Genomic DNA, 26,644 nt, shown 5'->3' with positions numbered 1-26,644 from the left:
CAAAATTCAGCTGAGTGGATAGTAATGCCATTAAAAAGTAATATCATTTGAGGGAACATCCTTTCATTATTGTCTCTAATGGGGCTCAGGGGGATAACACATCAAAAGATAAATGCAGATTTTTGCATTTTAATGAGACAGATTTTATCTGCATTATGGCAGTTTTGCTAAGTGTTCCCAAGACACAGAGTCATTGTTTAAACACATGTAGCATTCTTGGTTAGAGCACAACAGCAGCAGACTCTCTGAATGTGTTCCATTAAGCTTGCATAAACAGCAACCCCTCAGCAAGGTAAACAATTCTTACAGCTGATATTGGTACAATTAAGAAGCACAAATATGAATACAGAATTTCCTAAAACTTCTAACTGGCTTTATTTTCATTTTCCCAATAGTCATCCATTCTATCTCACAGCAGAGAATAGGATGGCAAAATATACATTGTTATTAATGCATATTTACAGTCAATAGTACTTTACCTCTGGAGAAGAAGGGTTGGAATAGAGGCACAGTTGAAAAAAAACAGCAACCTAGTAGCACAGGAGAGGGAAGAACCAGTTAAGCCAGCAAGGGAGGAGATGCCAAGAGGAAGCAACCAGGACTAGACCCAGGGTTGCTAGCTCCCTGCTGGTTCTGCCATAGAATTTCTGGTGATACCTAGGTCAATTCCCCACTGGCAGAGTTGACCTATGTAACGAACTTGCCCCACCCTGAAGGGCTGGCATACAGCAGGCCAAAGGGAGAAGGCCTTAGCAACAGCCAGAAAAAGAAAAAAAGGCTCCACAAGGAGAGAACCGACCTGATTGGCTGAAAAAGGTCCAGTAACGTTTGGCAAGAGCTAGGGGGAGCCAGTGGGCTTACAGCACTGAGAGGAGAGTTGAGTGCTGATCGGAGTCTGAGAGAGAGCAGAGCAGAGTCTGGCAGAGAGGAGTCTGTCAGCTCTGGAAGAAAAGGATTCTGTCTCAGCAGAGTTGGCTGACAGAAGTCCAGTCCCTGTCTAAGCGGTGTATGCTTGACAGAGAGAGGAGGCCCTGACTGGGTGCAGATTGAAGTGCCCTTCAGGAGCTTGGCGGTTTTAAAACTGCCCAGACCTATCTAGTCTGCCTTGCCCCTGGGTGTATCACCAGAATCACCAGTCTGGGAGAAGCCAGTCCAGAGGCAGTGAAGCCATATTAGGACTAGTGGGAGAGAGGGAGGCCAAGTGTGCCAGAATCTCCTGGGCTTGGACTGTGTGTTTGGGTGTGATCAGTGGGTATTGGAGCAGTGAGGAATAGTGTCTGCGTGCGTAAGGGAATTTATTAGTTCAAAGCTAAATCTTCCCTTAAGAGACACCTGCGTGTGTCGGTGTGCATATGAATCTGAAGTAACATCTTAAGACAAACTTATTCTGAAACCAACAAGCGTTAAACCTCTCCAGTTTACCTGAGAAGCCTTTGTGAAAGCCAGCAAATAAACGTTTCAGTTTTGTTCACCTTTTAAAACCTTTCCAGTCACTAGTATTTTTGTCTGTGTGTCTGTGTTCCCCAGTCAGGGTGGTGACCTTGTGGAAAATCAGTATTGAGTGGGCTATATAGAGGGAAAAATATTATTGGTGGCAGCGCAGAAAGTAGAACTTATATATAAGTGGCTTTCGTTACAACCTAGGTTTGACCTTGGTACTCCCCACAGCTGCTGAGTTTGACGCGGGTTCGTCCCAGCTTTGCCCCCTCTCACCGTCAAATTTCCGAATCTACCAGGGAGGTTCAACTTTTTCAGTGAACCTAGGTTTCAGGTCGAAGCCAGTAAAGGGGGGAATGGTCCTTGCCACGACTCTCCCGTTCAGCCAGTCACAGACCCTGTGCAGCTTCGGGAACCGTGCCGAATTCCTGGCTGCACCGGGATATTTTCCATGATCTCCCTTGGATATTTTGACCATGCAAAAACAGCCTTAATGAATTATACAAAGGAAGAAAGCTGTGTAAAGCTCCCATAATTGCAAAAAAAGGGGAGGGATTCACTGATAAATCAGTGCAAAGACAGCCCAATTTCCTATTGAAATTGACACAAATTTCTTAAAACAAAAGCAAAAAAATTCAGAAAATTGCATATATCAATTTTCATAACTGACGCACAAGTAAAACTTCTGGCAGCCAAGCCAAAACCATTCTTGCATGACAGCCAGGCAGGAGATGCTTTATTTCCCTCCCTTCCCTCAATTCACTGTACATTCCCTGCTGTCCACTGTCAGGGAGAATCCACCTGCCTGCCATTCTGTGCAGGTCGCCCAGCAGGTTGTGGGCAGATTCTCTGAGGGATTCTCTGAGGGTACAAAATCCTCCAAGCACATTTTCTCCCTGTGGCAGCGAGAGTATGACTGATCTACAGCAACACGTTAATTATTGCCCTGCCTTTGCAGGGAGGTCCCTTTTTCTTTTTTCTTTTCGTTTGTGTGTTGCACATGCACAGCTACACAAGTGCAGCTGATTGTATTGTGGGACAATCGGCAGGCTGCGGGGGTTCATTTCTGTATGCCGGCACAGCTACACATGTGTTACGGGAATTTTTTTTTAAAAGAGAAGCTGCTCCATGCAAAAGTGTGAAAGCAACCCGGATTGTTTCTATGGGCTCAAATTGCTGCCTGAACAGCATACATGTGAACAGGGAAAAGGAAAACGGGTTCCTTTATAATGACTGCAACCCATTATATATTTGCTGTGCGAAATCCACCCCAAACTGGTGTGTGTTATGTTTATTCAAAATAAATTTAATGTAACATCTTGAAGACAGTAAGCTAGTGACCTAAGCTAGAGACCTGCAGCACTTATGAACAAAGATACTGTAACTACTTGTATATAAAAACCACTCTATGCCAGTCTCTTGTTTATAAATAGTTGTTCCTTTGCCAAAATTCATTTTTCTTGTACATAAAACCTTCTTGTTCCATCTTTTTACGTTAAAGAGACTCTGGTGTATCTTTTTTATTTTCTGAAAGAGGGAAAGAGGTTGTTTTTGTGTACCCTCAGAGCAGATTTCTTTACCTGCCTGAGAGGTGTGCAGCTAAAAGTTAAAACACAATTTTACCATCTATATATATAAAAATCTAACAGTGTGTTTGTCCCTGATGGTGTCCCTCAGAAGCTGCTGGATGGATCGCCCCCAAATTTTCACAGGACATCCCTCCCTGTTGCTGGCAGGTACTCGGACCTTCAAACCGCCGAAAGTCCATACCTGAGCCAGGTAAAACGTCTTTTTCCTGGCTGCACCAGACTCACATGGCTTTGCCTCTGTTTAACTGTGTCACTCTTAGAAGGGAGATTACGTGCAGCCTGTCTGTCTGTGGCCTGAGGGCTTAGAATGTTCGTGCAGATGAGCAGAGGTGAGCAGTGGAAACAGTAAATAAGTAATACTGTTAGGTAATACGAGTGGAAGTGAAACACGTACACACTTTGCCGTGTGAGACATCGAAGCAGGATCCTCCCTCCCCCCCTCACACGCAGGTAACTTTCACTCTACTGTGCCTCACCCACTGCTGCCACACAGCACACATCCAGCTCATCCCCTCACACACACCTCACTCTGCCCTCCCTCACATCCAAACACCCACTTACCCACTTCTTCACCCCATATTCGCCACAGCTCTCTTTTACTAAAAGCGAGTTGGAGTTTGCCTTTTTCTTCTAAGAAAATCCACGGGGTGGGGGCGAACCAACCCTACCTGCTCCGCTTCTTTTGCACATGGCCCTTTAAGAACCCAGGGAGCTGGCCTCGATCTGAGCGCCTCACCACCCTGCCTCTGCTGCCTGACTGGGATAGCCTCCTTGCCCCAGTTCTGCCTTACCCAAGCCAGGACTGTGCGTGTCAACCAGTCTCATGGACAGCAGGATTCGCACTCTGGACAGTTCCGCTGTGGAATGGGAAGGGTTACCTTATACTAAAAAAACAAGACAGCACATATAACGATGTGCATTGAAAAGGGAAAGAGGGATTCCATTTGATCACCCCAAAAGGCTATGCTGGGGATCATTGGACCTGCATGGACATCTGTGTGGGTTGCGGACTGTGATGACAAGGACAATTGCCACAGCAAAGCGTGGCTGGGCCCGCTAGTTTATTATAAATTGTAAAGGTGGGAGGACAAAAAATGAAAGAAAAATCTCCAGGAATTTCACAACCAGGAGCTGGCAACCCAAGGGAGAGACCTTTTTTCCAGGAAATCTCCAAGACCCAACTGGAGGTTGGCAACCCTAGAAAGAGAGAAGAAACAGGAAAATGGGAGAGGCGGGGTCTTGCAGGGAAAAAAATTGGAAATAGCTGGGAAGGGGAAATATGATGCCTCCTGGAGTTCTTTGTGGGTTCCCACTTGTGTGTAAGAACTAGAACAGCAGAGGTAACAGTGCATATGGGGAGAACTGTCACAAATCAGTACCCTCCCATCTGCAAACAAACAAATGTCAGAGAATCATAACTTTTCAAAAAATCAAAATGTTACAGGTAATACGCTGTCTTACCAGTCCTATAGCCAGTGTTGTTGAGATATACTGCAAAGGTTCGCGGTTCATGAGTTGCTTGCCAGGAAGGGGAAGAGCAATTCTCATTGTTAGTATAAACATTGTGGTTATGAACATATTTTCCTGTCAACATTGAGGATCGAGATGGACAGCACATTGGAGTAGTTACAAAAGCATTGACAAAGGTGGCACCTCCATTCTCCATTATCTTCCTCGTTTTATTCATCACTTGCAAGGAGCCTGCAGGGAACACAAAGGGTCATATAAAGAATTACACAGTTGCTAACAGAGATCTTTATGACAGTAGAATGTATAAGATTAACCCCACATATAGAAAGAACCAACCACCATACATTGGTTTTCATCTATTGTATCCTCAAAAAATGCAGGTCTGAGTATGTCTGACCACAGGTAACTTTGTGAGCTGTAAGACTAATTATCTGAACCTAAAACTCCGCAATCCTCTTCCCAAAGGTTGTTGTGGGTTTTCCGGGCTGTGTGGTCGTGGTCTGGTAGATCATGTTCCTAACATTTCACCTGCATCTGTGGCTGGCATCTTCAGAGGTGTATTACACAGGGAAGTCTGTTACACACTGTAACAGACTTCCCTCTGTGATACACCTTTAAAGATGCCAGCCACAGATGTAGGCGAAACGTTAGGAACAAGATCTACCAGACCACGGCCACACAGCCTGGAAAACCCACAACAACCAGTTGAATCTGGCCATGAAAGCCTTGACAATACCACTTCCAATAGTTCAGCCACCAATACATCATACAGTTAAAATGTGAACTGAAATGTAAATACATATGAAAAAATATGTATCAGGTGTTTCAAATAGTTAAACTTTACAGGAAAATGTACTATTAGCTGCAAAATTAAATACTGCTGACAGGCAGCTTCCTGTTTTTTCCATTTCATTAAAAGTAGCTAAACATTAACAGTATTGATTCAGCAACACATCTTTCAACCACACACCAATCAATTAAGATGTATCAAGTGAAGGGAAAAAAGTTGATATAAGACCTTCCCTACCAAAACAGGATTCCCAAATCTGTCATGTGTGAGACTGTGGTGGAAAGATAAACATGCTAAGGATCAGTTATGGAGCAGAATGTGAGTGGGGAGGGAGAATCCAACACAAGATTTTCTAGTATCCTCACATAGGGAAAACATAGCAGCCTTGGCATCATTGAACATGTGGGCCGTGTGTTTCCCCGCAGGTCTCAACATGATGAAATTATGCTGCAGTACATAAAGACTCACCAAGTTCCACATCCTGGTCATCTGTAAGTACAAGGATAATGTTTGGTCTAATGTTTTTTCGCTCATTCAGCACACGGCCTCTGAATCTTGGGGATTTGACAGTACTACTGAGACTCTGTAGCAATTCACTGCCAAGCACAATCCATGTGAGTGCAATGAAATACTGATTCATTGTAGTTTCCCCAGTACTGCAGTTAAACAACCACCGTCTGCAAATGTTTCTAGTCCTTAAAATTTCAAACCCTGTAGAAAGAAAGAGATTTAGTTTAAAAGTTGACTTGAAGTAAAAGCACGAGGTCAAAAGCACCCCCTCAATTCTATTTACATTAAAAACATTTGGTAAGGCATACGAGGCATCTTTCCTCAGCAACACTAAAAGAAACAGACCAGTTAAGTGCCCCTCTGCTTATATGCAGAATCTAAATAACCAGACACCTCCCTTTGCTGTTGGGGAGACAAAGGGTATCTTAAGAAGTCCACATAGTAATACAAATTTGACGAACCCTTGTTACCTCCATACTTTTTATTACATTTCTAAAATCTAAGTCAAATGAGGGCTCCTTTGAGCTCCAGGGCACCTGAAAAGCACAGAGCTATTTAAGGTAAACTCACCAGCACTTCTGAAGCACGGCTGTCAGTTGCAATTGGCATGGTGACATTATTTGCTGTTATTTCAGATCCTGTTTGTAGCTGGATAGAGAGCTCATCCTGAGTGACAGTCCAGATGATTTTACCTAGTACTGTGAAAGCTCAAATGCCTAACCTTGCTCAGTCAGCATGAGATGGAGTGCATCATGTATAATGCACATCAGCCCCAAGCAACCCCTTGCTTCCAAGACTCTGTTTTCAGACTTGACTCTCTGAGCTTGGGATCTGTCAGTCAATCAGAGGCACAACCCTAAGCCCCAAATACAGCCTCTAGAGAGAATATTTCTGGGCTGTGGACTGCGAAGAATGATTGACTGGCCCCACAGCTAAAAAGTTAGCCTATTCTGCTTTAGCATTTCTTTGACACCTCCCTGAGGAAGAAGCTTGTGGTGATGCTAACTTAATCTAGAGATTAGCTTGCTATTTAAAAAAAATAGTTTGGATGACAGACAAAATTATAGGAGACTCCTTCCATGGGAAAGTCTGCTTGGAAAAGATGTGACACCAGTCTTAATGAGAATAGAATACATCTCATCAGAAGTGCAGCACTCCCACACCTGAGACTTCACATTTAGACATGCAACATTAACTAGTAGGAGATAAATCAGCAGAACTAATTAAGTGGAAGCATAGCTGGGAAGAAAAAGGGTCCCATCACTCATTGGAAAATACAACAAAGGAAAGATGGGACTGGGGGTTGAGCTAAGGGAGGGGGTGACACAGATCATCAGCAACCCACATTATATATGATTTTTTAATTACAGGATTCTATTTTGTTTTCACACCCACCCATTCCTTGAAGCCTCACAAGATATTCTATAAACAGTCCCATGCACCCCACTCTTTGGGTGATAATTTCACTGGGAGAGTACAAAGAACAAAAATCCAAGCTTCTGCAAGCAGAGAAACCCTGTCTCCATTGTCTGTGTACAAACATTCCTATCTGTGATTGACATCATTGTAACCTAAAGGCAAGATGCCAGAGGAATCAGCAGTTTAAGTTAAATACCATTGCCCTGACTACATGACATTCAGATAAGTAGACTGGAAGTCCGTAATTAGACTGTGTGGGCTTCTTTTTCTTTTTAAGAATACTTTGGTTTCTATCTATTTGCTTTAGCTAAAGACAGATGACACTGGAGAAGCAGATTATGGGCCAAGTAAGTATTTTCCTGTCTGGTACAGCCACCACCACCTGCACTTAGTAAAAAAGCTAAACAGAAATTTCTCTGAGGTTTGTTTGCTAAACAGTCAGCCTTGGATTTGTTACTCAAAGCCAAGAGAAAAGACACTAAGGGGAGGGGGTGAGAATTAGCATTTTCTGGGTCAGTTGATGCCGCATAGAAAAATATTCCACACCATGTCATTCTAGTAAAGAACAGTCACCCTTTCACTAAGGATTCTCTAAGCAAAACACTGGCAAACATAGTCGAACAATCCTGTTCCACTATGGAACAGGAATCCAGGACATTTGACACCAAGGTTTCTTGTGCTCCACAGTGGCTGAATAGTGGGTACCAGCGAAGTCTGGTGCCACCCTTCCTCCCATCACACTCAGCAACTAACACTCCTCCTGTCCAGGGAGAACTGGTCTCTCTCATCTGGGGACAGAGTTGCCAGCTCAGAGTAGAGAAGGTGGGGTTTTTGGAAGGCAGAGACTTCAATGGGGTATAATGCCATAGAGGCCACCTTCCAAAGCAGCCGTTTTCACCAGGTGAACTGATCTTTGCAACCTAAGATCAGGTGCCTGTAATCCTAGGAGATCTTCAGGTTCCCCCTGAAGGTTGAGAACCCTATTACATAAACATCTTTTAACCTGGCATGGCAAGTTGCACATGTCCAATAGGGCTTTTTGAACTCATGCAAATGAAATCTTGACTTTAAAGATGCTTGGGGACCAAAGAAGAAAAATAACATTAGCTGCTTCGGCATGAAGAACGGCAGCAGAAAAGGAGCAGAAAGTAGTAGTAGATGAGACTGTCACTTTTCTCCTCCACTTGATCCAGCACTTGGTGCCACCCCTTCACCCAAACTCATTAGACAACTGCCCTGCTTGCTGTAGGATTGCTGTTGTGGTTACTCAGTGGCTATAAACAGTTCAGACAACTTCCTCAGAAAATTGTGTTCCTCCACACTAAAATGACAGCTATCGGTTGCTAGCTCCTTCCCTTGATAATACTTCCTTTGTAACTGGGAATACTGGATTGTGTAATATTATAGATCCCAGGCCATATGGGGTAGTAACATCATTAGTAAATAGCAATATGTTTCTCACCCAATAAAACATTTCCAGGCCTTTTTTAATTTGAGAAAATTAGGAAGAAAAGCTTGGATGTATACCTCGCCTTTCTCTCCTGTAAGAAGACTCAAAGCAGCCTACAAACTCCTTTCCCTCCCTCTCCTCTCCACAGACACTTTGTGAAGTAGGTGGGGATGAGAGAGTTACGAAGGACTGTGACTAGCTTAAGGTCACCCAGCAGGCTTTATGCATAGGAATGAAAAATCAAACCCAGGTCTCCAGATGAGAGTTCACCTGCTCTTACCATGCTGGCTCTCACTGGGGAAGGGGGGGGGAACCAAACAAATTTTAATCAGTTTCCAGCCTCTGTCAATAAACTCAATTTCAAAATGATTTATTGCAATATTTTCTGGCTTTGCACAGTCACACAGTGCTTGGCCATTCCAAAAACTTAGTCTGTATGTATTACAGTATCTTTTTTTGCACAAGATCTTTCTTCTTCCAAAGTGATCTCCTTTAAAAACCAGCCATCCTCTCATAGCCTAGCTTTTCGAGCCCAAAGGAAATGAAGCAAAAGAACCACCCCTGCAAAGTGTGAGGCTTCATAGGGAGACAAGAACATAGTGCTTGTCTTGGCTACTTCTCACTAGCCTACAAGTGTCCTCAGAGACACTGCAATTTGTCTTGAGAAACAGTCAAATGCAAGAAAAATTAAAGAGCAGCCTTGTTCTTCACACATGGCTAGAGAACGTACAGCATTGTGCAGTGTCCAAGAATCGAGACGAGACTACAAGTTGCCTTTCTTCTCCAAGGTAAATGAAAACATATTGACTGCAACTGAAAAATATGCTATGTGGAAAATATAAAGAGTTTTTTGTACAGGCATGTATACATATCAGCAAATCTCAGAGATGGAATCAGAGCAGATGAAGTCAGAGAAGTCTTTTCAATCAGCAGTTAGCCCTTTCCAGTTTACATCCTGGTCCTCAGGGAGTTGACTACAAAGCAAGATCTATTGATTTCAGCACACTGACTTGTATGTAGCAGTATCTTTAAGAATAAACACCAGTTTGGTTAATTTCTATTGCAGAAATAATTGTATGAGGGTGTAGCTTACCAGCTGGGCATTCTGTTTTTATTTCTATTACATGTCTGCAGCCTCCCTCCTAAAGTCAGTTGAAAAACAAAATCCTCCATATTACTGGTGATTCTTAGTTCTTCAGCTTGCAGAGATTTGATAGCCAGAGGTTCCCTCCATGACATCATTACAATCTCCAGCAATTCCTCTAGGGAACTTCCGTACCACTACCCAACCGAAGAAATGGGTATACGTAATTAGAATCATCCAGGAGTTTCAAGAGCTGATCTGTCATCACATGCTCCATAGACATCATGCCCAAATACAACAACTGAGACTTACCAATAACCTCCAAGATATCCTGCATCCGGGAGGGGGGTTTCCAATAGAATTCTCAGCAAGTTCCATTTTTAGGGGCCAGAGACCATTTAACTACTACTATAGCCTGGCTGGAGTTGAACAGCTCCCCTTCAACTACCTTAAACTGACCACAGCTAGAGCAATGTGAAACCCTGCCTCACTCAAAATAATCTCATCAACACACTAGTGTTACTATAACTAGAACTCATCTAAACAACTGAAAGAAGAAAAATTCCAGACGTCTCTAATTCTGGTAAGACTCTCAAAATGGAATCTGACATGACACATACAAATGATTTTGTCTGTAAAGCGATGCCCAATCATATTAGTTTTGCTTTCTATTGCCTTTTCTATCATGAGAGAATGGACAACGCTGCACTTCTCAAGTATGAACTTGTGAAACACTTGCAAAAATAAAACTTGGACCTTTAATCTGAAGTTGTCTGTGAATCTTGCTCGTGAAAATGGAATGTCTAAGTGTTCTCATATTTTTGAGTTCTACTTTGACTCTATAAATCTACAAGGTTCCTTCTTTCACACATTATGAGCAATGTAAAAAAAAAGGTTGTTTAAGTATCTTGTGCATCCAGTTATCAGTATTTTATGTAGCACATAAAGAGTATCCTGAACAAGTTTGCTAGTAGCTAGATCAAAGGTGAAGATTTATTGATTACTTAGCATGCATTACAATATATGACATTAGTTGAGACATCATTCTCATATCATATAAACATGTTACATGGCTATAAAATCTGACCTAAATGTGAATTTTTCAACATGGAGCTTGATAGAAAACTCAAAGCTTGATGGATAATCAGTAAAGACAGAGCTGATCTGTGGGTCTTCTAAGAGTGCAACCAATGGGGGTGAGGGATCCTGAAAGAATCGTAGATGTGGTATGAGGGCACGCTGACATGAATTCCCCTTACTTGATGCAAGGAACATACATGCTGGCGGCCAGGCTCCATGCAACTTCATAGTGCCCAAACACAGAAGCTGATACTGCTCCAGTGCTCCCCTACTACAGAACAATGTACCAACATGAGGGGGGCCCTCTGGGGTGTTCCCGGGGTGGAGTTCATTTTGTCAGCTTCCACTGGGTTTTAAGCCCTAGAACACATCCCATGTCTGCCCTGGACTTAGGCCATCAAAAGAGTAGGCATAGGCCATTTGTGGTTTTGCAGTTTGAGAATTTCTGTATTTTTGCATCTTCCTTCACCTCTCCAGTCCTCTTTGAATATGGCACAGTGGCCTCATTCCTGACTCCTCTCCCATCCCCACTGGATTGAACTGCCAGTTTTCTTTGAGTGTTTTCTTTAAGGAAAGGTAACTATTTTAGGACATGAAATGAGTTGCCAATTATTTTTAAGTAAGATGCCTAAGATCTTTCATCATTCATAGGTCTTGTTGCTTAGTACTGTGGTTGTTTGGAAGGCTGTCGCAAATTAGTGGCACCAAAGCTTAAACAGAATGCAGACAACAGGTATGCAGGTCTTCTGATTAGCTGAATTCCATTCTGTCAATCCTAGACCAACATGAGCTGCAAAAGATCTGTCACTCCTATTTGCTGGTTAATGTGGGGTACTGAGTATCCTTTACACAGGCTAAAATAGAATCACCAGGCCTTTCACCTGTATAATAATATGATCTGTTTAAATTTTCATATTATCAAAACTATAATATGAGCATGTTTTTAGAAATAGGGATGGAAATGCAAAACATTCCATTTAACAAAATTACTGTTAAACAAAAGAGATCATCGGTTTCTTTATGCACAGAAAAAAAATTGCCTAATACATTCACAGCTCTGTGGATTCCAACTAGTTAATAATAGATTAACTGGCAGAAGTCAAAATGACTCCACTAAACATTTACAGAATCTTGGTGTCCAAACAATTACTATATCGAGTTAAGTGTGCAGAAAAATGATTTTTTTGAAGCTCTCTATCCTAAATAAGTTCTGATGTAGGATTTTATACCGACTGGCTCTTTGGAATTAGTGTGAGCAGTGAACAGTGTAATTTTTCTGCTCTTCTCACATGCTTGGCTTTGATGAATGTACAATGGAGAGAAGGAACCTCTCAATATTTGAACAGGTGCATGGTTAGGGAGCTTGGTAATTTTATGAGCTACCTAATTTAGAGTGTATAAGATTACATAATAAAAGGTCAAGTATGGTTCACCACTGAAGTTCGGTCAAATCAAATCTGACATATTGATGACTTTAATGTCTTTTTTGAAATGTTGTTCTGTTGCAACCAAGAGTTCTGCTCAAGAACCAACGTTTTCAGAGTTATATATTAAGAACTCTGAGAGTTAAAGGGAAAAAAGCAATAATCTTACATGGCATCTTTGACAAGTAAGCATAATAATCGCAATCATGAGTAACCAGGTAAAACTGCAGATCAATTTCCTGTGGGATATCAAGCTTCTTGCCATGGAAAATGCATTTACAGTACAACAAATCAAGAATCAGCATGATCTACTACCTCTTCTTAAAGGTTAATCCATTAGTCTTAGTTGTAAAGCAGAGGATTTATACTGAAGACAAAGAACATCATTTTTAAACAAAGTCGGTCTAGTATTTATCTGTCTGGTCTATGACTTATTTACCAGTCAATCAGAATTATTTCTCACCTCCAAAATATAATCTGCCTATAATTATGATGTTTAACCTATGCCTAAGGTTAGATATACCCACTGACTATAATGTAGTTTAACTGGAGGCACAAAGATTTGTAACCCCATAATAAGTACATTGTAAATTCGCAAACAACTATAACCAGAGAACTGCCACACAAGCTCTTTTGAAAACAAGAATGCCTGCACAGACATGAAAATGTAGCATGCATGTTTTAATCCACTGTAACAATAACAATACACATGCTAAGCAACTCCTTAAGTCTAGAAGACTGCTTATTTCGTATCAGCCACTGGAAGTCTGGCTCGCAATGCTTTGCAGAGATGCTCAGTCTATGCATTTTTCTGGGATAGTCACATATAGAAGCCACTGACATACTTGAAATTCAGGGGATATGCAAGGACTATCAGAAATAAAGCAATCCCTTTTCTTCTTCAACAGATTTAGGGCCAAACTATATGCTATGCTTTGCAACTAGTTGAGTCCAGGTGATTTGCTGCACTTTCAGCTCTAGAAAAGAGAAAATAACTCTCCCCAGGAACATTTCAACTCAGGAAAACAATGCAAAGGCAAGAAACCCCTCCTCAACCCCACCCAAGAATCTAGAGCTGAATTAGGCCCCTGCGGATCTTTAAAATGCCATTTCCGACAGCTGTTGTGTATCTGTGCAAAAAACTAGATGGGTTCAGGTAATCTGGACTCATTACAAAACACAACATGCCATTCGGCCCTCATTCTTCCCACGTTTTCAATTCTTGAACCTCTCCCGATTACTCAACACTACTTTCTCAATTACTTTCCTCTTGCCTTCATCTCTACTCACTCCTCCACTCCTCTCCCTTTGCTCTTCTTCTCCTTCCGGCACTGGCATCTGGTTCCGTTCTTCCCATAAATCCAGTGATACTTGTCCTGATTCCCCATTCCCATCACGGTGCTGTTCCTTTTCCTGTTCCTATTTTTCCTAGCCCTTTCTGAGGCTGGTATCAGTCACTGCAGCTTTTGGGTTGGGTGCTATTTTGGATTTTCCCAAGGGTTGCCAGTCTCCAGATGATGGCTGGAGATCTCCCAGAACGACAACTACCCTCCTGGTAAGAGGTCAGTTCCCTTGGAGGAAATGGATGTTTTGGAAAGTGGACTCTATGGCATTACACCCGGATGAGGTCTCTCCCCTCCCCAGACCCCACCCTTCCCAGGCTCCATCTCCAAAGTTTCCTAGAATTTCACAATCCAGAGCTGCCAGTCGTAGTTTCCCCCCTGGTTTGTACAAAAACTGTACTCTAGCCCTGGGTTCCCATTTTGCAGAGCTTCTTTGATCTCCATGATGAACTTGGAAAATGGAAACATGAGGATATCCAAAAAATAACCTACGAGCAAATGTTAAATAGTGGCTTGATCAAGATTGCTGACACTTGGAAAAGAATTTGTGCAATTCTATAATTGACAGGCTCCTTGCTACCACTACAAGATGTTGCACATTTAGATTCAGGTACACTTTTGTGAAATCTGACCTGTAAAATAGTGCATTGCGATAAACCTTTCATATACACAAGAATATGTGGATTCAATCCAACATGATGAAATGACTGCATTATTACTTTAGACCAGGGGTGGTCAACCTATGGTGCTTCACCCATGGTGCTCCAGATGTTCATGGACTACAACTGCCATCAGCCCCTGCAAGCATGGCCAATTGACTGATGGCAATTGTAGTCCATGAACATCTGGAGCACCATAGGTTTGCCACCCCTACTTTAGACCATGTGAGCATGTACTTAAGCAGCGGCACACTTTAAATACTTTAAAAAAAACTGAATCCATTCTTTGAAAGATCTTTGATTTCATTTAGCTTGCATCATCTGGATGTATTTCACCAGTGTAAGAAAACTGCTTAGTTCCTAGAAGGCTTTCAATGGCCTTATTTACACATGCAAGAGAATGAGGTGGTGTCATGTTGTGGTGGTGTCAGAATGCACCCATGGCATGCAGTAGTCTGATGCTGTCCAATTACAACCCCACCCCACCTCCACACAGCTAAACCAAACAAATGTAGTGATATCAGAATGATGTGTCATGTCCAGATGGTTCCATTATCTGCAGCCAACATAACTAATTTTCACTTTAAGCAGGTTCATGGCTAAGAATTGTTTAAGTTAGTACAGGACAGATAAAAGGATGGTGCATGATTCTCTCTCCTCTGTTTTATCCAGATAATCCTTGTGAGAAACCAACTGGTATAAGTACAGTTTTCAGTTGAGACTTGGGAAATTCTTGGGTATTTGATGGCAGTACCTGGGGAAGAACTTGTATTTTTCCAAAACTCTATTATATGGCATCATAAGCTGCCATTTTCTCCCGGGGAACTTTCCCTTCAGAGATCAGTTTTAATTTGAGGAAAACTCCAGCCCCATTTGGAGTCTGACAGCCCTACATACAAGGTCACCCAATGAGTTTTGTAGCAAAGTAGGAACTTGAACCAGAAGCAGTTTCACCCTCAACAGTATACTCACAATCTTAGAAATTGTTTTTTTTAAAACTTATTTTTAATGAAAGGTGCTGTTGAAATTATTCTATGCCATTTAAACTTTTAGAAAAGTTGAAGTATCAAGAAACACAATCTCCAGCCATGGCAGTTAAAATCTCACTGAAATGCTGAATCTGAAATAAGCCTTGTTTTATTGTGGGAGCAAAGAAAGGTTCAAAGGAGTGGGTGGGTGAAGCAGAATGCTCCCATGCGCCAGTTAGCCACAGGCCTGATCAAAAAGTTAAAATGTGGCAAGCTTTTTAGGTTTATATTAACCATATGTGACATGAAAACAATCTAAGAGAAAGCTATACTGTATCTCTCAGCAAAAAAAAAAAAAGAGGGGGAGCTTTTCCAAACAACTCTGACTCAAGCTTTTAATACGCTGTTTCCTAACTTTGTTTTCTCACCATCTAATTTGCTTTGTTTTAAAGCTTCATATTTCAACTCACAAAGAATTGCACTTGTCACACAAAGGATGTTGATATAATTAAGCCAGATGACGTGCCCCGCAAGTAAAACCAAGCATTCATGAAAGCTGGTCACCAGAGGCCATTTCAAACAATGCATATTTCAGGGTAATCTAAAGTAATCCCTCCTCTCTGCTGATTTAGTTTCCAGGCAGTCTTAAGCACATGTGTGCAGCAAACAGGGGGCTTATTAAAACCTGATGTTAAACTGGAGATTATAAAGCAAGGGACTTATTACTGAATTCAGTGTCTATAAGTTTGCAAAGCAAAATTTCACTTGCACATATTAAATGGAAAAGTGGGAAGGGGATATACCTCATAAGAGTGCTAGTTAATTCATTAAGGAATAATAACCATTTCAGCCTCAAAATGTCCAAAAGGTTAATGATCATGATTCCATTTCAGTAGCTACAAAGAAATATGTGGCAAAAATCGCAAGGTCCTTTTCAGCTATAAACAATGACTTTTGTGTTTAGAGGAATTTAAGCTATTTTTTTTTACATCCTCTTTATAAGCTGCTCTCTTCTCTGCGCTTTTGCACTACCCAACAGCATGGAACTATTTGGAAAAGTAAACTGAAAAATTACCTGCCTGGGATTTAGTGATTCACTAAAGGAACTGGATTAGGTAGATCACTGCCCTGGTTCAGTATGATTACTCTTATGTTCTTAACATGTACTGTTAAAAATAAAAAAAACTTAAAAGGCTTAAAAACAGGGTTCTTTTTCTACACTGAAAACGTCGGTACAGAACCTTATGAACCTTCTCCTTAAAACAAATCAGATTTTTCAGACTGTTCCTTTTCATATACTGGATGAACTTTATTCTCACTGTACTGAATTTCATTCTAACAATGTGTGGTACAAACCTAAGCCACATATAATAATACGTAATATATGAGCCATATGTCAAAAACAGAACTACAAGGTAAATATTTTAGTATAACAATTAAGTCATCCAACATGTAAGTTATGAGGTCAGTTCCCCCCTTGCTGTAATGTGGCATTGCGTTTACATTTTGCCCAGATATGCTCCATCACTTTGATGGCTTTGTTTGAAAGCTGTCTGTAAATTCAGCACAGCCAGACATTTGACAAGCTCTTCATTTGTATAACAGTTCACAAATGTTCTTGATTAGAAATAAAAGCTGATTGCATGTGTGCATTCTGATACTTCTTTCCCATGATTTCCCCCATCCACTGCAACCACTTCCCTTCCCTGCCTGCTGTTTGCACCATAAAACTGTTACATATTGTAGTGAGTGACTTGCAGAGAATCACTCACTTCTGTTTCTTACAGCTGTTTGACCTAGAGTTTAAGAGGAAAGGCAGGTAAACTGCCAGATCAGGAATAATTTAGACCTGTGCATTCTTATCATGCCTTGTTACAGCTGTCCTTTGCCAAAGCTACTTTCTGCCTAAAGGGAGAAAAAATGTTTACAGGTTGTTACTTCATTAGGAATTAACTTTGCACAGCCAGGAACTATTCCTTCAGATGTTGGTGGTTCATTACATTTCCCAAAGGTGGTTGCTTTCATAGCTAAGAAAGCCTTGGTCAATTTCATGTTAGGATCTTAGATGAAGAGTTTATGCTTCCCTAAACTTTATCAATGACAGGGCATTCCTATGTAGAGTTACTCCAATCAATGCACCCCAAATCAGTGGGATTAGTCTGGAAAACTCTGCATAGAATCGTATGATTAGATTGCTAACCCAGAAACAGACCACGTGAGCAGGCTTGGTTATTCATTTTGGGGAGCGCAGCTTTGTACCTGGGAGCCTAAAATGAAATTAGGCACAGCTGTCAGCCACAGAGTTGCACACCTTTAAGAAACATAAATCCTACTCTAAAAAGAAAGCACCCTGGACAAGAAGAGGCAGTGGGAGGGGGAGGAGGAAATGCACAGGCACAAAAGCAGCACACGCAACCTAACAAAGGTGCTTTTTCAACATTCCTCCCTTGCCAATTCAAGGCAAACATCGATGATTAACAGTTAGCAGGTCACCATAATAAATTCTGGCACTGTGCAAACCCCCCCCCCCCACATGTCCTTATAATACTGTTTATGAAAAATCTCTGAGGCAATCAAGAGAAGTTTTTTTAAAACCCTTATTTTAATTCCAACAAGGGAAATTCGAACGCCAATTGCAATTTTTTTCCACTTCTCAGCATTCCTGTTTTTGCGAAGAGAATATAATCCTGGGTACATTTCAAAATCCATGTTTGTAATACTGTTCAGGTGGACTAACTTGCAATCCCACCACCTGACATTCTATGTAGAAAAACTTTTAAAAAGTAGTTTCAGCTGTTTTTCACAAAAGAAAATGGGGGTGGGAACTGGTCTTAAGAACAGCCTGCACACAGCAGCCCCATCCAAAAACCCAAATGCCTTGACTCTAGAAAGCCAGCATTGATGCAGCTCTTTTTCCTGTCTCTTCTGGAGAAGGTCACTGTTAATCTTCTTAGCCCTTAAAGCCTGAGGGCAGTGAGTTTGCAATAATGCAGATTATCTTTTGCCTCTTGGAGTTTCAGAAAGTTAATGCTAAATGTCAAGAAATCTTTAAAGGCCGAGATGTACATAAGTGCTTTAAACACTGACTTTTCAGAAATGTCCAGCATTTACCACCCTTTGAACAATCATGAAGATTATGGAGAGTTTAATTTCATCAGTGTACCAGATCCTCTGCTTCGACCCATTGGTTCCTCTCAATCAATAGATGGCAGAGGATAATTTGGTAGTATACAATTAGTCTGGGATAGATCAGATCTATAGCGTAACTGCAACTGCAACCAGTCTGGACTGCTGCATGGCTTCTATGGTCTTAGTAATGCTGGAGGCAATCTTTATCTGGGGCAAGATGGTTGATGAATGCACTGTTCCTGTGCAGGTGGGAGCCAGCAGATATGGGAGTGGGATCTCTCAAAGATGGTCTTGGTTAAGATATTTGGATGGGAGTTTATGAAGAAATTCCTGTGTCACAATGAGGAAGGCATCTTCCACTATGAGGAAGGCATCTGAATCACTATGAGGAAGGCATCTGTTTGTTAGTTTCTTGCCTTGAAAACCCAATGGGAGCTCCATAAAATAGCTGTGACTCAATAGCACTTTACACATACAAATAAAGGTGCAGCAGGACTAAAAACCAGTAAACACCACCCCCACCCCCCCTCCCCCCGGACAAATTTAGGGTACAAGCAAGGCTAAACCCAGAAATGCATGGTTAGGATATATGAGAACCGGCAACGCTCAAATAACATGCTCACAGCACTGATTCACCCTTGAGGGACATATCCCATGAAGTCATACTGACGGCTCTGGTTTCAATATATAATAAGCTGCATTTCAAGTGTATTTGTGTTTGCACCATTCTTAGTGTTCATTAGTAGCTTGTGTATTGTTTTGGAAGTCAATCAACAAATGAACACCATTTGTTTCATTTATTTCTACAGCACAAATAAATAAGCAGCAAAGGAATTACACAAGTGAAATACCCCATTCATTTTGAGAACACAAATCCCAGCACTTGGAAGTTATTCTGGTGTATAGAAAATATTATCTGGGACCAGAACTGTGTTTTAAGAAAAGATTCTGTAAATCTTTGTGTACATTCTCCAATTTACAAAATTACTTCTCGGAGACCCAAACTGTGATATACAACTCAAAACTACTTCCAGAAACAAGGCAAACAAAAGAATGAATTTTTCCCCATGTGCACTCATATCAAGTAGGCAGGCACATATACACACACATGCAAACAGTTGCAAACAGTGACTGAGCAAACTCAGAACATGAGGAACATTGGGAATTACACACATCAGAAAACAGCAATTCCCACTAATCCCAGCAAGCAGAGGTGTTTCGGGGGGAAATGGCGCCCGGAGACAACCCCGTCTCCAGGCACCCCCCGCCCCCCCACACCTGGGGGCATGGCTTGGTGGCACAGTGCACCGCCCCGGGCCTCCATGCAGTCCGAACCCCGCCCCTAGCCTTTGTGCAGGCTGGCAGGACCTGGGGAGGGCAAAAGCCGGCCTGCATGGAGGCCAGGTGGTAGGCTCAGGGCGGGGCACCCCACCCCACCCTGGGCTCCATGCAGGCCAAGACCTGCCCTCAGCCTCCATGCAGGTTCGCAGGGTCTGGGGAGGGCAAAAGCTGGCCTGCATGGAGGCTGGGGGGCGGGGGCAGCCCAGGCAGGCACCACAGCTGCCTGTCACAGAACCCTGCCCCCACCTCCCTGCAGGCCAGAGAGGAGGGGGCTGGGCTAGGTGGTGTGCAACTAGGGTGCATGCCTTTTGGTTACATGGAGTGGGCACTCGGCACCCCCCTACATGAACAAAAGGCATGAGCCCAGGGACGTGGGTGACCCCATGTCTCTATAGGCCCGTGGTGGCGAACCTTTGGCCATGTTAGCAGGGGCTGATGGGAATTGTAGTCCATAACATCTGGAATGCCAAAGGTTCGCCACCACTGCTATAGGCTGTACACCTCTGCCAGCAAGGGAATTTATGTTGTGGAAGACTAAGAAGTCATTTTTAAAGCTACTGCCCATGATTCTACAGGTTACTGAACTCCACTCTGCAAACCTAAGGATAATAGCATCTTGATAGGCTCAAGCACTGTTTTGTGTGAATGTTCTTGCATTGCACCAGATTTGATAACATCAGATCTGAATATACCAACTTACATTTTTTCTTCCAATCTGGGCTGCCTGGTCTGACTAGGTTATCTCTATTGTTAAACAACTCGGACCCCGGTCTTTGTGAAGAGATCGCCAATCTCATTGCGGAGATAGCTGAGAGTTCCCAGTAGAATGTATTTGTTGTGCTCCCCATGGGGCCTTTTATCTATTATGTACTCATGCAATTGTTCCCAATTTATGTAACTCTTTCTGACTATGCCAATAAAGGCTTATGTATGTATATTTTATGTTCATATTTTGGAAACCCAGCCTTTTAAAGAGTTCCTATTTAAAACATTGTCCTGTGCACATAAAATGGCACCCACGCTATGTGATATCCACTTAGGCATGGTTGATTGTAATGATTGAAAAGGGCTGAGGGCTTCAGTCCCAGTACTTGGAAGAGATTCTGGTGTATAGAATCCCAGGCCTTTGAAGGTACCCATGGAAATTTATCCAGATATCCAGGTGCCTCCACAAGACTAGCGTAAAAGTTTTCATTAACTGTCCACCTAACTCAGCCAGTAATGCCTTGTGCTATATTTTACTTAGTTTGTCTGGCACATCAATAAGCATGCACAGCACAGCTCTGAATTTTCTGAACAAATGATGAGTTTTTTTAATTTGTCTGTACATCCTGTCTTTGACTGATATATGAATTTATACAAAGTTACAACTTCACTTTCATGTCTTCATGGTATTCCATTAACTTCCAAATGTTATCTTCCCACCTGAAAAACAGTACCTGTATTCTAAAGTATTCCCAATACCAAACTACACTCCTAGTCCATCCAATGATTGACATAATTGTCCAGCCAATGACTGAAACAGACTGTCAGTGACCTATAATTGACCTGCTACAAAGAAACCAAGAATGCTGTTTCCAAAATATTCATGGTCCGATGCCAGGAGAAATAACAGCATTCCAGAATCTGAATACCAGAATAATCATACCAGGTGAAAAAACAGCATGTTTTTCCATTTAAAATATTCTAATCAATACAGCTGCCAAATGAAGATGTATTAAACAAGGTACCAGAACTTACATGCATTCTGATTTGGAGAAGAAAATGCTCTCCTGAGAAGGTTAGCCTTCCCAAAAGACCTGAGTTTCGCACCCATCTCTAACTAAACAAGGTACCATGGAATTGTAACTGTATGGTTCTAAGCCAGGGGTAGGGAACCTGCGGCTCTCCAGATGTTCAGGAACTACAATTCCCATCAGCCCCTACCAGCATGGCCAATTGGCCATGCTGACAGAGGCTGATGGGAATTGTAGTTCCTGAACATCTGGAGAGCCGCAGGTTCCCTACCCCTGCTCTAAGCCTTTCTGTGCCAGGAAATAAATCATGAGGTTAGAGGTTATGCCACACTGCTATCACTGTTAATGCTGCAGAATAAGTGTTTAGATGCAGGTTGAAAAATTATAATGCTGTGCCTTAGAAGTTATTCAAAAACCAAGCATTTCAGATTTAAACCTCATTAAAACGTATGAAGTTGTCCTTTACCAAGTTCAACCTCCAGTTTAGATAAATTAGTCTAACAGTGCCTCTTCAAAATCTCAGGGAGAGGTCTTTCCCTAACTTCCTACTGGAGATCCATCAGCGGCTACAAGTACCCTGCAGCTGCTGTGCGGCTGTGGGGAACATGAACACATTAAAACACATAAAGGAGGGTATCTCATTCTTCCCTTCTGCACCATTTCCTCTTTCTTTCCCTTCCTCCAGCCAACCTAACCTTTATATGCAACCTCTCATCTTCAGCTCTCCCTCATCCGGCAGCCAGAAAAACTCTGACCAAGTTACTCAGCACCAGGCCCAGACGTGCAGTGCCCACCACCACGCCTAGGTCCAGTTGTGCTGCAGAGCACCAACCAGACCTTCTGAGTGGCACTCAATTTCCCCTGCAACCCCTTCCCCACACTATTTCTTCTTTCTCTTCTCCTGGCAATCCCCATATGCTCCCTTCTTTCCCTGCTTCCTTCTCTCATTCCCACCTGCTAACCAACCTTCCTTTTATCTGCTCAGCCAAATCATTTATTTACATCTTTTATACTACACAATGAATTATGCCTCCCAAGTCTCTGTTAGAACAGTGTTGCACTTACATGCATAACAGCAGTTCGAGTGGATATCTATGCAGGCACACATTGGGACAGCGCATGTGCAGGTCTGCCTTCAGAGAACAGAAAGCTTATTTATGGTCTGTCACTTTAAGAGCACTTGATCCTCCTCCCTTTATTCGGGAGGGAACTCCCCCCCCCCCCAAATGTAGCATGTTAAAATGGAGGAGGTGGAGTGCATCCCTCAATTCTCCTACTGATGTCATGGCTGCATACTTGATGCAAAGAGTTGCGGTGGTTAAATTGCAGGCCTCAGTGGGGCAGGAGGGCGGGCATGTGTGCCTGCACAGAAATCCATTCAATGAACCACTGTTACACAGGTAAGTGGAATGCTGTTCTTCATCTTCGTAAAGTTTCTGTGCAGTCTCACACTGGGAGAGTGGCAAGCTTCCTCATCTTGATGGAGGGTGTGAAGATGTCATTGCCTGGACAGCAGAAACATTGCCCGGACTGTCACAGCAGAAACAGCTTGAGGCTGAGTGGAGTGTGAATGGACCTGCAACAGGCTGTCCATGCTGGCACCATCACAGGCCTGGGTAACACATGGAGGGGGACGGATGTCCGGAGGTATCTGATTATATGGCCTTGTTTTTCTAGGACTGGGGACAAAGCTGGCCTTGTTTCTCCAGGACTGGGGTCAGCAGGTGACACATGGGGGGGGGGAAGTTTAGAGGTATCTAATCATCTGTGGCATGCTGCAAGGGACTATTCTTTCCCCAATGTTGTTTAACATCTACATGCAGCCCCTGGTGCAGCTTGTTCAGAGATTTGGGCTTAATAGCCATCAATATACAAATGACACTCAGCTTGTTCTGTTGATGGAAGACCAACCAGCTGCCACCCCAGATGCTCTGGTACAGTGTCTGCAGACTGTGGTTGGTTGGTTGGTTGGAAAACAGCAGATTGAGGTTAAATCATTCAAGGATGGAGGTCCTGTGGCTGGGTTGCGGCGGTCCAGTGCAGGGTTTCCAGCTTCTGAGATTTGACAAAGCAGCATTACATCTAGTTGCATCTGTCTTCCTTTTCTATGGAGGGCTAGTCATCAATATGGAAAGATCACCTTTTACCATCTTCAACAGGCTAGGCAGCTGGCCCACTACCTATTCCCTCCTGACTTAGCCACACTGATCTATGTGATGGTCACCTCCAGGCAAGATTATTGTAACTCACTCTATGTAGGCCTGCCCTTGAGACTGACTCAGAAACTAACACTAGTTCAGAATGCAGCTGCTAGACTTCTCACTGGTACACTGGTGAGAAACATAACATCTGTGCTACGGCAGCTGCACTACTTGCCAGTGGAATTGCAAATCAGGTTCAAAGTTCGGGTCATAACTTTCAAGGCTCTGAGCAGCCTGGGACCATCATATCTACAGATACACCTTACTCAATATTGCCCACAGAGGAGGTTGCAGTGATCAAAAATCTCCTCGTAATTCCTGGCCCCAGGGACATATGACTGGTCTCAACCACAACCAGGTTTTTTTCAGCCCAGGCTCCAACCTGGTGGAACTCTAGCTGACACCAGAGCCCTGTAGGACCTTTAACAGTTTCAAAGGGCCTGTAAGACAGAGATGTTCCACCAGGTGTTTGGTTGAGGCCACCTATACATTTATTATCACCAGCCGACCTCTCCACAATAACCAAAGCACTGGTACTCTGCATTGCCCCCCCTTCACTTCGCCTATGCTAAAATTATTATAATTAAGATTTTTATCTGTGCTGGATCAGATGGTTTTTATAGGTATAAATATGTTTCCATCATGAGTTGGCTTAGATAAATATGTCTGGCAAATTTTCATGTGTTTTAAACGTGTTGTATGCCACCCTTAGCCCAGCTTTGTTGCGGAGCGTAGGTTATAAATCCAATAAAATAAATAAAAACAAAATAAATCAAACTCATGTTGATGAGTTTGAATTCCAAAAGTATCCAAGCATTCTGCTCATTTGGCAACCCAGGGATTTTTTTAAAAAAGTTCTATGAAGTATTTTAATGTGAGTGACTCTGCAGCATTGTGGACTATGGCATTCTACACAGCTTGGTGATTATGCATGACATCAATTGTAGCCAGTATAGCACACTGACCTCCAAAGGAACTGTAAAATCAGTACCAATCATGCTAGCGTATTAGATTGCTGAAACAGTGTTTAGTTTTTATTACTATTCTGGCTCTTTGTTCTCAGTCTCTCTGAAGGGGATGGGGAGTTCTCATGAAAAGCACCCTTCATCATTCCAAAACAGAACTTAGTTGGCTCTAGCAACATTTTCCACCTTTCAGTCATTGATATAGAACAGACACAAGCAAAGGCCAAATACTTTGTCAAGTAAGAAGAATGGCTAAGGATGCATTTATCGCCAACACTGAAATGCTTTTTGTCTAACACACTTAAAAATAAAACTTGAATATGCTACACAGACAATGAAAAGTGGTTATTTAATTCTAACCATGTCCCCTGATTGTATTTAAACTATCAGAACACCATAGCAGTTAATGCATTGCATAGCTGTGTACAGTTGCAGCCTGAAGATGTTGCTCTTTTTTTGCCAGAAAGTAATATACTATCTAGACTAAACTTCTTCCTGGGGTATGGCTCCTGCCATATTAGAAGCTGGACAATCTATTTAGAAAATTTGTATGCCGCCTCTCCCAACGTGCTTGAGGTGGCTCACAGTTAAAACAGTAAAAACACAATAAAAACCATTATCAGTAAGAACAAGCAAAATCTATTAGTGTAGTTGGCCATGCATAATTCAGGTTGATGTGATGCATATTGTACAGATATTAGAAGTGACCAAAGGAAATTTTAGGACAGTGCTGTCAGTTTGCTAAAACGTATAACGAAATATATAGCATTTTAAAGTAGGTAGTCATTTGTAAAATGGCATTTTATCTGGTATTCTAGGAAGTCTATAGCTATGTTTGGCGTACGGGGGAACCTGAATGAAAAAAAGAGGAAGGCTCAGGATGGTCTTCGGCAGCTGCACCAAGTCCTGGTCTGGACAGGCTCCAACTATCTGTGGCCACACCCTTTCCCAATGGAGTGGGGAAGAAGAAGAACCTTCAAGCCTTGAGCAGATGGGTGGCAGTTGGCCAGCTTGGCTGTCAATATGAGCACTTCCCCCTCTAGAGCCCAAGCATTCAAGTTGCAGCATGTCAGCTCAGTGGTTGATGTACATGCTTACCTCCTCCCACTTGGGCTCAAGCAGGTCAGGAATAGCCAGCACACTCACTGGTTGCCATGTGGGCTCACTTCTGCCTTCTGCAAGGCTTCAGCAAATTGGGAGGAGCTGGCCAGCTTCCTGGTGATGTGCATGATCAGCCCCTCTGCAGCTCAAGAAGCTGCCAGCTTGTTCCTGAGCCTGGGATGGCTTTGTTTGATCGGGGTTGAATGATTTTGACTTGAGTTCCCTCCTGTACTTTTTACAAAGGCCTCAGAATCAGTCAGACTGCCACTGGAAAGGCCAACTTGTTTGGTTTCAACAGTGGATATTTGTGCATTTTTTATCTATAAATCAGGAATTAGACTGAAGTACCACATTTTCCACACCAACTTGGAACCTTAGCTAGTCAAAAGAGAAAGTTCTTGTGGCTTGCTAGCTGTGGGCCTATATATATGCTACATTTTTCCCAGTGATATTCCCAGATTGGCTCAAGAGATGTATTCTACAGTTCTGTGATTTGGATCAGCAGCACAGTGTACAGAAAGCTAAAGCTCAGACCTTGCTCCCTGTGCCATTTTTTTGATCCAAAATGGTCCTAGGAAGCAACTGCCACACTGTGATCTCCATGTGTACTGATGGGCTACTCATTACATTTCCCAAGTGGGGTAAATAGCAGCTACCTTGGCTATTTCAGCTTGAGAACAAAACACCAACAGAGCATGCTAATAGAGATCTAACCTCACTTGGCCCACAGCCCCAATCTGTACCAGACCACTGAGTTCCTGGGAAGCACAGAACACCAGAACAAGCAAACCAGAGACATCCCCAAGGAAGACATAGTCTGTAATTAGGTCCTCAGGAGTTGATATGTGACACAAGTAACCAGTGGAATTTCATTTAATCCACAAAATATTCTGGTTCCCCATTTTAATCAAATCATTAGAAAGGAAACAAAACATAATTGAATTAATA

General features: G+C 42.5%; 1 protein-coding gene across 8 annotated transcripts in view; it reads right to left on the bottom strand.

Annotated features, from left to right (window-relative positions):
* Nucleotides 1-26,644, bottom strand: part of SULF1 (sulfatase 1) — a 111,352-nt gene that overhangs the window by 45,972 nt on the left and 38,736 nt on the right. For 7 of the 8 annotated variants that reach the window (XM_048507152.1, XM_048507156.1, XM_048507160.1 and 4 more), the window contains 2 exons: nt 5,755-5,997; nt 4,488-4,727 (listed from right to left, as the gene is read on the bottom strand). In XM_048507152.1, the coding sequence (XP_048363109.1) occupies nt 4,488-4,727; nt 5,755-5,926 (412 nt within the window). In that variant the 5' untranslated portion in view covers nt 5,927-5,997. Of the gene's footprint in view, nt 1-4,487; nt 4,728-5,754; nt 5,998-6,366; nt 6,550-26,644 lie in introns of those variants that run through there. The other variant, XM_048507157.1, reaches the window with a different exon arrangement.

This window comes from Sphaerodactylus townsendi, linkage group LG09, assembly GCF_021028975.2.
Source record: "Sphaerodactylus townsendi isolate TG3544 linkage group LG09, MPM_Stown_v2.3, whole genome shotgun sequence".
Lineage (NCBI taxonomy): Eukaryota > Metazoa > Chordata > Lepidosauria > Squamata > Sphaerodactylidae > Sphaerodactylus > Sphaerodactylus townsendi.
Note: the sequence above shows the minus strand (reverse complement) of the source record. Positions and strands in the feature narration are given on the sequence as shown.